At 40.2% G+C, this 15,000-nt stretch overlaps 2 protein-coding genes across 5 annotated transcripts in view; one reads left to right on the forward strand and one right to left on the reverse strand.

The window, feature by feature from the left end:
- The window catches only part of LOC138019469 (uncharacterized), a 12,505-nt gene extending 3,744 nt beyond the window's left edge, over positions 1-8,761 (reverse strand). The window contains exons 1-6 of one of the 4 annotated variants that reach the window (XM_068866276.1): positions 8,556-8,761; positions 7,040-7,233; positions 3,568-3,684; positions 1,965-2,011; positions 1,453-1,802; positions 456-600 (exon numbers count right to left, since the gene is read on the reverse strand). In XM_068866276.1, the coding sequence (XP_068722377.1) occupies positions 456-600; positions 1,453-1,802; positions 1,965-2,011; positions 3,568-3,632 (607 nt within the window). In that variant the 5' untranslated portion in view covers positions 3,633-3,684; positions 7,040-7,233; positions 8,556-8,761. Of the gene's footprint in view, positions 1-455; positions 601-1,452; positions 1,803-1,964; positions 2,012-3,567; positions 3,685-7,039; positions 7,234-7,282; positions 7,331-7,462; positions 7,504-8,555 lie in introns of those variants that run through there. The other 3 variants (XM_068866270.1, XM_068866293.1, XM_068866284.1) reach the window with 3 other exon arrangements.
- A 666-nt stretch (positions 8,762-9,427) lies between these two features.
- The window catches only part of LOC138019461 (protein FAM227B-like), a 25,949-nt gene continuing 20,376 nt past the window's right edge, over positions 9,428-15,000 (forward strand). The window contains 4 exon segments of the mRNA XM_068866258.1: positions 9,428-9,803; positions 13,595-13,741; positions 14,224-14,282; positions 14,957-15,000. The exon segment at positions 14,957-15,000 is cut by the window's right edge and continues 1 nt beyond it. Coding sequence (XP_068722359.1) covers positions 9,560-9,803; positions 13,595-13,741; positions 14,224-14,282; positions 14,957-15,000 — 494 coding nt within the window. The 5' untranslated portion in view covers positions 9,428-9,559.

The following is a 15,000-nucleotide window of genomic DNA, read 5'->3' on the forward strand; positions in this document are numbered from 1 at the left end:
TTGAACCCGTGACCTCGCGATACCGGTGCGACGCTCTAACCAACTGAGCTATGAAGCCACTGACGTTGGGAGCTGGTCATTTGTGGGTTCCAATGTTCCCGTGAGGAATGAATCAACGATGAAATGATATATGATTCATTTCATATATCATAGTATAGTATTACACTACCCAAGCTTCCGCTTGTTCGGACTAATTTTCCACCAAATCAGAGATTGGCAACGATTCGGTCAAATGGAAAGAGACCTTTCGGTCCCACAGGTCAGACCAATCATATTGGACCACCTTCTAAACTAGTCCCGAATAACATCGTCGGATCAAAGCGAAACGGGCCATTCCATTTCACTTGCAACCTAAATTTCCGATCGTTTTGGCCAAACGGAAAGCGGTAATTGGCCTGAATTGGGAAAATAATTCCGGGTTCATTTATTTGCTTGGAAAATAGTACCATACTCACTTGAGTCATCTGTCACTCTGCGAAGAATCATTGTGTTGGTGCCACTGAGCCTCTGTTCGGCAAAGATGCCGTCATCTCGCCAGTCCTTGAGTATGGGGTTCAAGGTTTCTTTGTCTGACACGCTTTGACATTCGACGTTAATGTCCTGAGATTCAAATTATAAAGCAAGCATAAGTGGGCAGTACTGAGTTTGTGTGCATATTGCCTAAATCAGTTGTCGCTAGTGACAACCATCCTTGCAAATCTATTGTTGTCCTCAAAAAACATGAGGGCGATGACTTGAAGGAGTACGTAGTGCAAGCGAGACTTTAAGCTTCACAAAATAGCACATCTGGGAATACATCACGGTTTGTTATCAGAATACGTTTTTTCCAAGAAAAATTCGAGGACTCCTCGAGATATAACTCGTGTAATACAAGTGATTATGGCTCATAAATAGCTTCATCGTTTTGTCAAACGTCGCAAACGACAACTCAGTTTTGGTATAGCTAACTGGTAGCATCGTTTTTTCTTATTTGGGTCTCTTACTTCTGTTTTGTGTATGGGAATGGCTTCTTTTCATGTAAGGGTGTTAAGTCTTGTTGCGACCTTTCTTTCCTTAGCCTTTGAAGTAAATACCTCGTTGAACACTTCATAAGATTCCGAGGCTTAACATATTCACAGCATAGTTTAGACGAATAGACCACTTTACAGTTCCGTGCTCAGTTACAAGGACTTTGCATAAAAGCAAGGCTGGAGTTGACCCTTCCCTTGATACAAATCTCACTGCTTTTCTTATGTAAATAGAAACTCGTCAGCATTACAACAACATGATTTAATCTTGATCTCCCTCCCCCCCCCACCAACCCCAAAAAAGCGTGTTTTCTTGTTTCTCAAGATATTTTCTTTTGTTCCACTCAATCAGTTTAAACTGCCAAGAGTTCCTTCTCCGCACACACAATCTCAAACCGCTACTGGAGAAAACCTCAAATTTTACTGAGAAATCAATAAACTTTACCAAGTCTCCAGTACTGTTGCTTTTCAAGTTGCTTCTAAATGCCTTGAACATGTCTTCGTACTCCTGAAACTCCTTTATATCCACATTAAGGTGATCTTTCATCCAATTTGTTCGAAACTCCCTTATGTTCTGCAACATGGTTACGTACCCCAGGAACTCATTCTTCGTGAATGGATCTTGTTTGTGATAATTCACAAATTGTTGAATGGACATGTTTACCAACGGCGTTGGGAAGGGAGACCGTTTGGCAAGTTGAAATAATCCTTTCTGCTTCTTGAGCTCCTCTTCTCGGTAAGGGGAGCACTCTTTGGGTGAGTCCTGTGGCAAACTTACGATGCAATTTTCTTGGTCTATCAAGAGACAGAAAACCAAACCTTAAATAAATTCTTTGCATAAGAAAAGAGACGCATTCCCAAAGTACAAGTTTATGACAACAACTCTCTTTGGGGGACCCACTAGACTTGGTCGCTGTGATGTCATTGAATTAAATATACATGTAATTCGTTGCTAACCTGAGCTCGATGTTTGTCTCTTAAGGATGTTAGTGGGCTCTTCCGCGCTGCGATATAAAAACAGAAGACAACAAAATTGAAACGCCATTCATCTAACCACTAAAATGCGATGAGATGGCAGTACCAGTCACTTTATTCCTCTTCAAGGGCTGGTTCATCTGCAAGTCTGATATTCCTTATTGAAAATAAATTTAAGATTTATAAGTTTAATTACAGTATTTAAGGAATGCTTCAGTACAAGGACGCTTAGCTATTGGACTCGAGAATCCCTACAATGTTCGACCACCAGGATATTGATATACGAGCCCGGGGAGGCCGCGGTTTGGCCTTGTGATGCCGCGACTGTTAAGGGCTACGCTCCACGTGTTCTCGAACGATAGATTGTAGGGGAATGGGGTACCTACGGTAAATATCGTCCTCTTCCAAGAGAATTAATAAGGTTAACCACTTGCGAGTGTCATTCCCTCCGCGATCGAATGGTAACTAATTCAATGCTCTAAGAGTCCATCATTCAAAAACGAACCGAGTTCCAAGGCCAGTCCTTGTATATGAAAACTGCAAGTAATTAGATATAAATGCACGTCTTTTTCAACAAGCGTCACGAAGTCTACCCGCTCTTTTACCTCAGTGTCGTGGCATGCAGACACTGGCGTGTTCGTAACCGTCGTCGTCCTTGCTTAAGCTCCCGGCTGTCATGTCGTTTGTAACGATTAAAGCCTGCAATCAGGCTCTTTCATTGAAAATGGCGCGCTGTCGAAATATAAGGGCTTGGTGACTAGTTTCGAAAGCAGCGCGCCATTTTCAAAGGAAGAGCCAATAATGATTTCTAGTCAATGTTCAAGTAACTTCATCTTTGTAACACCTCAGTTGACGGTTTTCAAATCCTTTCCTTTTCATCATCTCGCACACGATTCAAGTAAATGTAGAACAGAAAGGTCAGCCAACATATTTTGCATTGACTTTATACAGGAGCTCCTGCTTTGTACAAGTTACAACACAACGTTCACATAACATTTTCAACTTTGAACGCATCTCTTCCTGGCCATTCGTTATCAAAAGTACATAATGATAGCTGTGCTGTGCATCAAAAAAGTCCTTTATATTCAACGGAATCAGTTTTGACTTTATTTTGTGGCTGTTATCAACAGAACAGCCTACGTTGGGATTTCAGAGTGGTACTAAAAATAGTGTGATAGCGTCCCTTTAAACGTTTTAAATCGGGACGGTATGTGCCCCCGAAAGCACACTTGGCCATCAGGCCAAGATGGATAACGCTATCCACGGGATAAATCACCATCCAACGGATAAAAACTAGCAAAACCAATTGAGTTATGCGGTGGACAGTTATTTATCCAGTGGATAGCTCTATCACCGGGGCCTGGTGAACATCCCCATCGAACTTACGGTGCAAACATGATAATTTCTGTTGACTCGGGCCATTTTTCCCCAGATAACGCTTTCTCCGTTACTGACTATACCTGGCTGAATTTATGGGCAGAACGTCAAAAATTATTTATATCTTTCAACACGCTCATCCTTTTCCCTCCAGGAAATGGTATTCTCGAGGAATATCCCCCGCCGTATAACTCATAGAACGACCTACCTCTCCGTGAAGATGAACTCTTTCATGGTTACGAGAAAAAAATACATTGTCACACGAATCCACATGCTTAAGGCTCCACTCTAAAAGCGACAACTGTTGATACTTCTGTAAAAGAGACTGAAGAAAAAGAAAGATGAGATTAAACTTATAGACTCTATACCGTTGCACTACACGAGTAAAAAATAATCAACTGCAACACTTTCCCAACTTCGCCCTCTATATATAGTTTACGTCATAGAAAGTGCGGCGTACGGGGTTTTATTCACGAGTTGTTTGTACTTTCTATGTCGTGAACTGTTTATTACACATAAGACGAGAATTTTCATTAAAATAGTTTTCTGAACGCAAATTAGAAACAAAACCTCACTAACAATAGAACCAAGTTGCAAATTTCATTTAATTCAATAATAAAGTACGATTTGCACGAGATGCACGAGTGATTGGCATGGAAACGCCTTTACGCTATCGTTGATTGGCTATACTTCCACATGTGAAATAGCTGTACGCCATTCTGATTGGCTGTATAAGCCTTTTCCACATGTGAAAATAAAGCGTATAGATTTGTACAAATGAGCATTATGGAATAAAATTCTCATGTTATGTGTAATAAAAAGGAATCCAGATGGCCCCCGGATTTCAGATCCCAGCCCGGCGATCTCGTATCCCGAGTCCTCGATTCCACAGTGCTGCACAAAGGGTCCTAGATTCTATCGAAAGTTGAGGATTCTGGATTCTGGATTCTGGATTCCGGATTCCACCCTCTGGATTCCGGATTCCAAAGCATCACATTTGCTGGATTCCGGATTTCTTCACACCGGGCGAACAACTGGTATCTCAATTAAGTCAAGTCGCTTTATGCCGACGGGAAAATCTAGTATTTCAACTATAAGCAACAATACGAGTGATTGTAAGCGCAAGCGATCATCTCAGGCCCGGATTTTTCTCAGGCTTCTCTCCAACTGCTCAAGTTGCGTCCCAAACTATTTTCGCAAAATCTGAATTCCGAGTTCGTGTTTTTGTCAATGTTGTTGTTTTATATATATTAAATAGTCACAAGAGTGATTCTATTGCATCAGGCAAAGTGTGTTGGCAGTACACAGTTATTGCGAGAGAAGGTTAAAAATTTGCTGTATATTCGTTAAGCCCGCCGCGCACTAAAGCTATCATCTTAGCAAAGTTTCTCTGTTGACTGTTAGCGAAAGCAATTTCCCACCCCCCCCCCCCCCCCCCCCAGGTGCCGAAAAAGGTGTACAAGTTTCCGCGAAATCAATAGAGAACTTAAGCAACAACGGCGGCCACGGCAACGAGAATGTCATCTCAAAATATAAATTCGCGCAGGAGCTCATCAAGAGGAGCCTCTATCTCCTCTAATTCGTTGAGTCAACCCTTTCCCGAGTAAATTTATTTTTAGGAACAGCAGGTTTTTCCCGCGAAAAGTATCATAATTCCCTTGACGCTGAGATAGCTCTGCTTTGATCGGCTTTTACAAAAGCAGGAGCTCATTAAGAGCTCCTGACAACAGTGAGCGTGCTGAATCTCCCAAGGGAGGTGTTCTATAAATAAATCTACTCGGGAAAGGGTTGACTCCAAGGCCAAGTATGGGAGATAGAGGCTCCTCTTGATGAGTTCCTGATTCGCGTTATTGTATAATCACTTCGTGACTATTTGAAAAGGTGTGGTAGAATTCCTCAAGAATGATACTGGTCCTAGATGTAAAGGTAAGGATCCTTATTTTATGAGGTTAACGCGTGCCAGTGAAATAGAGTTACTGATAAACTTGTGGCCCTCGGTGCGCATCTTTTACCCCCCCCCCCCCCCCTTCCTCCATCAATGCTCCGTGTACCGGTATTATAAGCTACAGCTACAAGGATCAGAGGAAAGTTGAAAAAGATGTCAATGGAATGAGACGGGTATCGAACTGGCAACCTCTAGCTCAATAGGCCGCCCGCTGACCGACTGAGGTACGCCTGGAGCGAGAGGGTTAATTAAGTCGCGTCCATAGGAGATTTGGAAAATGTTTCGCGTGGATTGTGCAGTTCATAAACGCCATGTCGTTTGCTTCGTCCCTTTATAAGCCAGGCCGCATTACCCTCCTTCTGGCTTTCCATGGTCACCTTGCTATTGCAATAGCCGACAGCATCATCATTGATCATCAGTGATCATCATCATCATCATCTCTATTTATTCAAGCAGGTCAGGTAAAAAAGACAACTATATAGCTGATGTGGACCTACTATAAAAATAAAGTAACTTAAAACTAATACTTACAGCTAATACAAAAGCAAGCGGCTTGTAAACAAGCCATTTACTTGTTTCTTTGATGTAGTTTTGGCAATGATCTCAGTTAAAGAAATGTAATGCATGACGCATCCAGTTCAAAACTTCACTTTTTAGGGTTGTTTGCAACAAGTGAATTTTCTTCCCATCTGCGATAATCATTCCAAGAAGGCACTGCATGGCTTACTGCCCTCGCTTATTTCATTGACCATTGTCTTAACTTGATCCACAAAGTGCTACTTTGGATAATGCACTCGAAGGCTTAAAAAAAGGATTTTTTTTTTTTTCATAAGAACAGACTTCGCTTATTTAATTTCTCCTATTAACACAGTCATAGAACACTCGACGGAGATCCGGTGAACAGTTGTATTGATTAACAGACGAAAACTAACTGACTTCGACGAGTTTTCACAAAACCGTGAATAATCCAACCCCATACCTAGGAAAATTATTGCGTGGACCGAAATGAAGAGTAGTTTGTTCTCATCTTAAAATAAGTGATCCCACGCTGGAATATGAACTCTATAGTGTTTCAAGCGCAACTGTCCACTCGGCCACGTAATAGTCAGCGTGGTGGTAATTTTAGTTTAAAACTGCAGAAGTTACGTGTCTGCGTTTATAGAGTGCCTAGCAGGCGTTGGAAATAGAACTTCGTGGGTGCTTGGTTATCGAATTTTAACAAAAGACATTTTGACGTTGTGCTTGTTTGACAATTACAGAACACTTGACATTTTAACCCGTCGATTTTAGTAAATGTAAACGGTTAGACTTTGCGACTTTCCTTGCACAATGAACTGTTCTTTGATATTCTGAAACAAACAACCGTATGTTTTACGACAGTGGGCGTGTGGAAGGCTTTTGTCAATGAAGTTGAAAAAAGGATATATGAAGAAATTAAATTCTTGAAGACATGGAAACTAAAACAGTATCAATAACCTTGTAATTGGAACAAGATTTCGTGTTTGTGAAAAGCTCCCGAGTTTAAAGAGATGAAAAGTAGGGATCGTCGTATTCATTGCTTAACATATCACAACACGAAAATAAACGCAAAAGGGCCAGCGAGCCTTGCGATTGAACTACACCACCACAGATTTTGAGACCGACTTATTTAAACTCAGCCTATTCAGCGAATGGGTCCAGTATACTTATCATTTTACCATCTTAAACTGTATCGATAAAAGAAACGGAAGCTCACCCTTTGTTAGGATCTACGTAGAAAGGCCTCTGATCTTGTTAAAATCAGCAGGAAATCTCCGCTCGATGCTTGAATTTAACTCTCGTCCTGCAATACCAATAAAACCAAGAGGAATGGCAGGTGTCACAGGCTGACAGCAATCAGAGCAAATATTCAGAGAATTGGACTGAAGGCATTAAACAGCTTTCGTAGATCTAAGTAAACAGATAAGAGAACTTTTTACTAAAATCGTTTAGTCAGGACCATTTCACTCTTCTTCCTACAGAATTCCACCTGGGCCGAGCCACCTACATGACGTAAGAATGGAAGAACCTTTTGTGATCAGTTACAACGGAAAGTGGGTTTTATCTAGGGTACTCTAAATCGAAAGTTAAAGGTAAAATGTCGAAGGGAAATGTTGAAGGGGAAAAAAGGTAACATTACGTAAAATACGGTTTCTGTGACGTAGCTCGAGAGTGACTATCTCTTGGTCCCATTAACACGCGTGTTCTCCTGTATAAACACAGCAAAAGGAAAACATGTGTAAGAGCTGTAATCACGTGACGGTTACTGGAGGGGTACGGCAAGTGGCCGTATCAAATGACATAAATGAATGTAACAATTCAAGGCAGGTATAATCTTCAACAACTGCCACGGATTAGAGCCAAAAAGAGGTTTTGGTTTGGCTTTATAAACAGGCAAGTTGATGATCCCGTCTAGGCGAAAGAGGAGAATTGACACTGACCATGAAGGACGATAATGCTGATAGAAGTATTGTTTTGATGATTCATTGCTCGCTTATTTTTGAACACCTCAGCTGGATTCCGTTGAACCTTAAAACAACACAAACGCGCAAACAGATTCGGAAGTAGAAATAAAAATCGCAATCTCACGTTTCACATCTGCGTCTCAAATATACGACATTTCATATGCATTTGATCGTCGTCATCACTGAAAAACGCCAAAAACCTCTCGCAGCATTACATTTATTCCACCTTTTTGAGTGCTTCAGTTTGTTTCGATGGTTAGAGATTTGTCTTTTGTGCAACACTCATGACCTCTTTTCTTATTCAATCGAACTTGAAACGACAATTTTTAGCTTAGTCGCAGCAACAACCATCACAATCCGTAACATTGCATACCATCGTGACTGTGCGAAATAATTATGGAGATTACAGTTCTTCCAGTAAACTTCTTCTCTTAAATGTGCTACAATCGTGACATAATGGTAGCCGGCTCATGACGATCATACTAATTAATATACACTAGAAGTCATAAAGAGCAATCAACTTCTAAGTAAATTGAACCGGATGATGTTTGTCCTGAAAAATAGCTAATCAACAAAGGACAAAAAAAAGATATAGATGGTTTTCAACTGACGTCACAGCAGCCATTTTGGTGCACAGAACAATAGAGAAGGAAGTCTTTTGGGAATTTGGCTCTACAGTAACGCAAAATATTGGCCATAATTTGCTATTGTTTTGTGCACCAACATGACCGTCTCATCACTTGATTGAAAACCATATATAAAACTCACCCCGATGAGCAGTTGCATCTGTGATAGTGTTGAGTTTGTCGATCCTGTAACAGAGCTTCAAAGTAATTTAATCATGTATAAATGAAAGACCTGGATTAAGCGGCATGCTAACCAAAAAATCCTGCCAGGCCGGATTGACTAACGTCATTCGATGCTAAACGGAAATTGCATGAGAGCGCCGGAGACCATTGTTACCCAAGTTACCCGAGAGCCTAACGTCGAAAATGTTCCAACAACGACAAAAAATCAGTCATAATCGTAATCCCAGGTACCGACCACGTTGCACAATTGTGCGGGAACTGCACACACCCTGGCAAATACCTCCAAAGTTTCCATGCCTTTGGATTGGACCCGAACTCGGAGGTCAGAACTTACGGTCCACATCATCAGTCTTGTGGATTGAGCCTACGTACTGGCCAGAGATGGTGAAGAAGAAGAAGAAGAAGAAGAAGAAGAAGAAGAAGAAGGTGATGATGATGATGATGATGATGACTTTGACAATGATAACGATGAGGATAGTAATAATAACAGTTGTCGCCAAGAAAGAGAAAGAAATGAATAACGTTAACAATCAAGCTTCACTTTATTAATGTGTTTGGATTTGATTGCCTCCTTCTTCTGTTCTCAATGATGTTACAGTTACGTGATGTGAGAATGTGTTCTTGAGATGGACATTTTTTTGTCACCTGCTAATGCTTACATAAAGCAATCCAACGAAAATAGCTTTGATTGCGTGAGAGACGTGAGAGAATTCGGTTGGAAAAAGCAAACGGAACTTCAGTGTCACTTCAGTGGGGGTCGAGAATGTACAGGTGAGCTACCTTTTATACCAGGGAGTTGTTGCTTAGTTACCATTTTTGTTGAGAAGAAGGCCTGGTATCTCAGCAAACTTTTAAAATGGCGAGAAGACAAACTTAGGAGGTGAACCACGGTTTTTTTACCAGTTAGCGATCAGTAACTCCAAAAAATATGTATTGAAATAGGTTTATGGAATTATAGTTTCGATGGATCCCCGAGTACAAGTTTTTCTTGCCCAATATGAAGAGGAGGAGAGGGAGGAAAGGAAAAAACATAAGCCAAAAACTCCTGAGCCACCAAAGACTTTTGAGGAATGGCTGGAAAGGCGACCAGAAGGATTAAAGAACTGGCCTGATGAGATAGACTTTGACAAGAAGTTTGAAGTCTCTGTTGCTTCAGTAGGACTGGGAAGTTTACAGGATATAACGGATGATCTAGCATATCATGCCCGTATCCTTTGATACGTACTTTACTATCTTTACCATGGGTGCTCCATCCCAGTGTGTGGGAAGCCCGGCATGGCCGACAAAATATAAGGATTTGTATGGGAATCCTGATAAAAGGCTGAGGCGGAGAATTATACGAAAAATATTCTCAATTACAAAGCCTTACTTTATTGCCATTGTGCAGACCTGCCAACCCCTGATAAAGGAAAATCTGGAGACCCATGAAAAAAAACCTGGAGATTCGATAAAAAATAGTGACATTCTATTTTTTTCCCGATCAAGGTTAAACAAACCCCTTTTCCATCGAGGAAAGTCATTAACAGTTTATTTAAATGTTTTATTTTTTGTGTTCCCTGTTGTAAGAAGATGCAGCTTTCTTTGATGATTCTAATAATTTCAATTTATGGCACAAGCATTCCTCGTTAATTTCCCATTTTTATTCTGATTCAAGAACTTAAATCATTTCAGAATGATCTTTCCCAAAACCTGTGAGATTGAGGAGCCTTGTCGTGAGACCGTGAGAAATGACAGAAAATTGTGAGACTCACGGCAGAACCGTGAGAGTTGGCAGGTCTGCATTGTGGGTAGCTTCCCTCCTGTGAGGTTCCTCCTGTGAGGTTCCTCCTGTGAGGTTCCTGTGAGGTTCAGATCCAATACGATCGGTGCCATTTTTCAATTTCGCGATTGCTCACCATATTATTAAAACCCCAAGGCTGCACACTCTATTGTGGGGAGCCCACCAAAGGCTGCTTACCATTTAGCCAGAATTCTGGAAATTTCGGTTTGAGGTCAAATGGAACTTGGCAATTTTTCAGAAAATCTTTTCGGAAATTGTGGACAACCTCCAAAGGTAGTCTTCTTTTTTTGTTCGGGATGGAATTCGGGAAATGCCCTTACCATTTGCGAGAATCGTTCCATTTCCAGGCCCTTTCTCACACGGATCGAGTAAATATGGATGGAATGCCGAGTAGTAAAATGGTAAGCGCCATTCTCATCCGGTTGGTCATTAAATTCGGAAAATCGCTTACCTCATGCAACTATCATTCCATCTGGTTTATTTGGCTGAATGGTAAGCACGGAAATATTCCTATGTAAAGTGTTCCCACGGTCACAATTCCACATCAAAATCAACTGACAAAGATTGAACTTTCATTTCAACCCACAATCAATGCAATGGCATTCCTGCGAGCAGCCTCAGGCGGTAGTTTGTTCACTCAATTGCAAGAAAACACTTCTCGAGAGATGCGCTTTACTGATAAAGTGGCCGTGGCTTCGAGCGTTGGATAGCAAACCGAGCCTTACTGGGGTGGCAGACTGTAGTTCGTCAACAACAAGTATTTTTATTCCCCTGGATCTCTCGACATGTGAGTGCATCAGTTGTCCAGTCACCGTCATGCCTCCTTTGTTTTGTCAAACTTCAAAAACACATCCACGTAGCGTAGAAAGATGGCTAAGAGGTCTAGCGAGAATGAAAGCGGTAGTTTACAAACTGCCTATGTCCAGTAATGCACCAAATTAGATGCACGCCCAGTTTTGACACCCAACACAGGGCTGTCACTAATTTTTGAAGTAGACGGGGAATTGTAAAGAGTAGCCAGGGGACTAAAAAAGTCTGCTGCTGCTGGAGTAGGGGGGGGGGGGGGGTACGGTGGAGGTTAGGGGATTAGGAAAATACAAAAATTGTTCCTAAAACGTTTTTTAATGCAATTTTTGTGTGTGGTAATTAAATACCACAGACTACTGTGACCACTACCAAGGCTCTGACAAGTTTTCAAGAGTCATTTTGATTCTTATATGCTGACAAAAAAATTCAAAGTGACCAAAACAATACTTAATTTGGGCTGGCATAAATTGTAATTTCTTAAAAATCTGTACTTCATTTCCACGAGAAAATGCTTGCATATTTGCTAAACAGTGAGTCACAAAGACCAAACTGTTCTATATGCCAGTACGTTTTTTACTGTCTGTGTGTGTCTATAAATGCTTCCACAAACATTTTAACACAATAACTTAGGTTTTAACATGCAGTCAGTCACTCAAACAGTAACTCCTCGTCTTCAAAGCCCTCAGGGGCACTTGTTGTTGAACAACAAGTGCCCCTGTTAAATCTAAGCCTTTGCTACCAGTTTTCAACAATAAGGTAAGGATAAAGGTTAGCATTATTTTTACGTTAGGGTAACTGCATTTGTTTATCCTTACTCGAGGAGCAGCATTTTGGGGGGACACTTTGTGACATTAATTTTTTGTGTCCCAAGACATGAGTGATGTTGAAGTTGGGAGAAAGCAATGGGACACTTCGTGATGATTATTGAAATCCATGTGCATCTAATTAGGGGCATTTCTAGACATATCTGACAAATTGAGGAGAATAATTAAATTCTTAAATTCTTATGTAAGTCCTGGTAATTTTGCGCCTTCATGCCAATTTAATTCGTAAACATGGACTTTGTACACACAAGGCTGTTCCCGATTGTTAACTGTAGTTATGAAACCTTTAAGGAATTAACATGCCAATTAACTTTGTTCTCAGGATATTTTGCTACAAATATTTTGTAGCTGGACTTACTGAAGCCAGTGAAATTTAATTTTTGGCATCTGAGAGAATACAGTTGTGTCGGGGTACCCAGGAAAATTTTAAAAATTGTAGTTGACAAACTATGGTCAGCTGCCATCCCGGTAAGGCTCAGTTTGTTATCCAACGGTTGAAGCAGTGGCCACACAAACTACTGCCTGAGCTCGCTTGCAGACGTGCTATTGCATTGATGGTGGGTTGAAATGAAAGTTTAATCTTTGTCAATTGATTCTGATGTGGAATTGTGACCATGGGAAGATCGATTATATCCAGGAATATTTGACTCGAATTGGTGGGCAGTGTAAAACCTTGAGATTTTAATAATACAGTAATACGGTGGGCAAACCCGAGAAATTGAAAAAAAATGGCTCAAATTGTGTTGGATCTGGAATTAACCACACAGGAATGAAGCTACCCACAGTGGCAATCATTTATGCTTTTTAATTGAGAATTTTTTCGTATAATTATCTTCTTAAGCCTTTTATCGGGATTCCCATACAAATCCTTATATTTTTATTGGCCATGCCGGGCTTCCCTCACACTGAGCTTGGAGCACTGAGCTTGAAATCCCATTTTGAATCACCCTCTAGTTTGGATTGTAATGAGCGCGAGGGGAAGCTGTTTTCTGTTGCTTATTTACTAGTCCATTTATGCATACATGCAAACAGTAAATATTACGAGACAAAAGACTTATGATGGTGCAAAGTTATATTTTAAGGTGATGTTTTTGTCGACGTCGCCGTCATAGATCGTAAAGGACGTCCCTATTGTCCCTGTCTCCACATGCAACTCCCCCTTCCCTCTCATCTCAGGCACTTTTTTGTCTCAGGGGTGTAGCATGAACTGGTCTTTTTTTCCAGAGGGTGTATTTAACTGCTGGTTGCAGGTTATTGTTTCACCACAGCTGAAACAACCCAAACCTTTACTAATGGTAACATTAGGCCTAAAAAATTATATTTAAGCCTAATGTTAGCTTTTTTGTAAAGGTTCGGGTTGTTTGACAGCTACATTTGTACAGTGAAACAGCAATGTGCAACCTGCAGTTTACACCCTCTGATTCCAGGCATAATACATGTAGTCCACTTACCTGACTAAGAGTGTATTTCCAATATTTTGAAGGACCAATAAATAAATTTAGTTGGTTTATCACTTATTCATCTTCTGAGTTACAGAAAACTGTATTTTCTTTAACATCCAATTACACACTTTATTTGCATAAACAGCCTTGGAAATTGGCCTGATCGATGAAGTGAACCTTAAGATACAAGAACTGGAGAAGAAACTTGATGTGTATTCCAGCCAGGTTTTGACTGTCAAAGAAAAATCACAAGGGACTGCTGTACAAACTCTTAGCCCAGCAACTCTTAAAGGTTAAAGTCAAATTAGTTTATGATACGAAGTACTTGAAGAACATTACCATATTTATTTATTTTGATTGTGTATACAGTAAACACATGCATATAGGAACCTAGAATTTAAGAACCTGTTAGCCAAAAAATTTCATTTTAGACCCCCCTTACATAAGAACCAGGTTAGCCTAAAATATTAAACATGCTTATACACAGGCAACTGGAACAAATTGCACTTTAAACTGCACAAATCTTGTTCATGGTTATGAAATATAAAGGTATCAGTGTCCTCATCAGAGGAAATCAGTCACACCATATCATAGAGTAGATATCTTTTGTGGATCCGAAATAAGAACCAATTTAAGAACCTAGATAGCCTAAAACTACATTAACTTTAAATACCATACTTCATATGCAGGTTTTTACTGTATTTAAAGTCTTGTTCATGTTTTATATATATATAATGTTACTTTAGTGAGATTTGCTTCCTTGTCCAAACACAGCATTAAGTGCAGATATTCCACCAGAAGTTATAAACAAAAAAGAAAAACATGTTCACCTGGTAAGTGTATTTGATACTGCTATTAAGAAATTGCCGTAGATGAAAGAATATAATATTATTCTTTAGTCTTTCTCTTGACAACATGTAAACCTGACCTCAGTGTACTACAAAATAAGATCTTCAGGACAGGGACGGAAGAGCCAGGGGGGTTGGGCAGCCACCCCAATATCAAGCCAAAAATTAAAAATTACAAAAATAAATAAAAAATTAAAAGTAATTAAAAAACCCATAAAACATGAAAAAAGAAAACTAGCAGAAGGAAAAACGAAAAAAAATGAGGAAACAGTTAAGGCAAACAGATTTAAGTAAAGTATACTTTACATGTACTTATCAAGGACATCAAGTAACAAATAAGAAGTAATACATCTGTCATTTTATGGTTGATCCACATTTATTTTTTTGATGTCTCGTCGAGAATGCTGAAAGTAGAATTTCCAAGCTTCAAGATTTCAAAATTTTTTGGCGGAGAATTACCCCAGAGCCCCCTATGAGTTACCTGCTCTGGTGCTTGTCGGTGCTTGTTTGTTAGCCCGTCAACCCCCCACACCCTCCCCTTCAGTACAAAATACGCTCCGCTGTCCCTGCAGGACATGTGAGAGATGGAGTAGTTGGACACCGTTTTCCAGAATGTGACTGAAATAGTAAATCAAACAGTTTCTTCTTTGTTTACATAGTATGGAATAGAAGATGAAGAGGCCAATGTAATGAAGAGTGTTCA

The sequence above is a fragment of the Montipora capricornis genome, chromosome 2 (genome assembly GCF_036669925.1).
Source record: "Montipora capricornis isolate CH-2021 chromosome 2, ASM3666992v2, whole genome shotgun sequence".
Taxonomy (NCBI): domain Eukaryota; kingdom Metazoa; phylum Cnidaria; class Anthozoa; order Scleractinia; family Acroporidae; genus Montipora; species Montipora capricornis.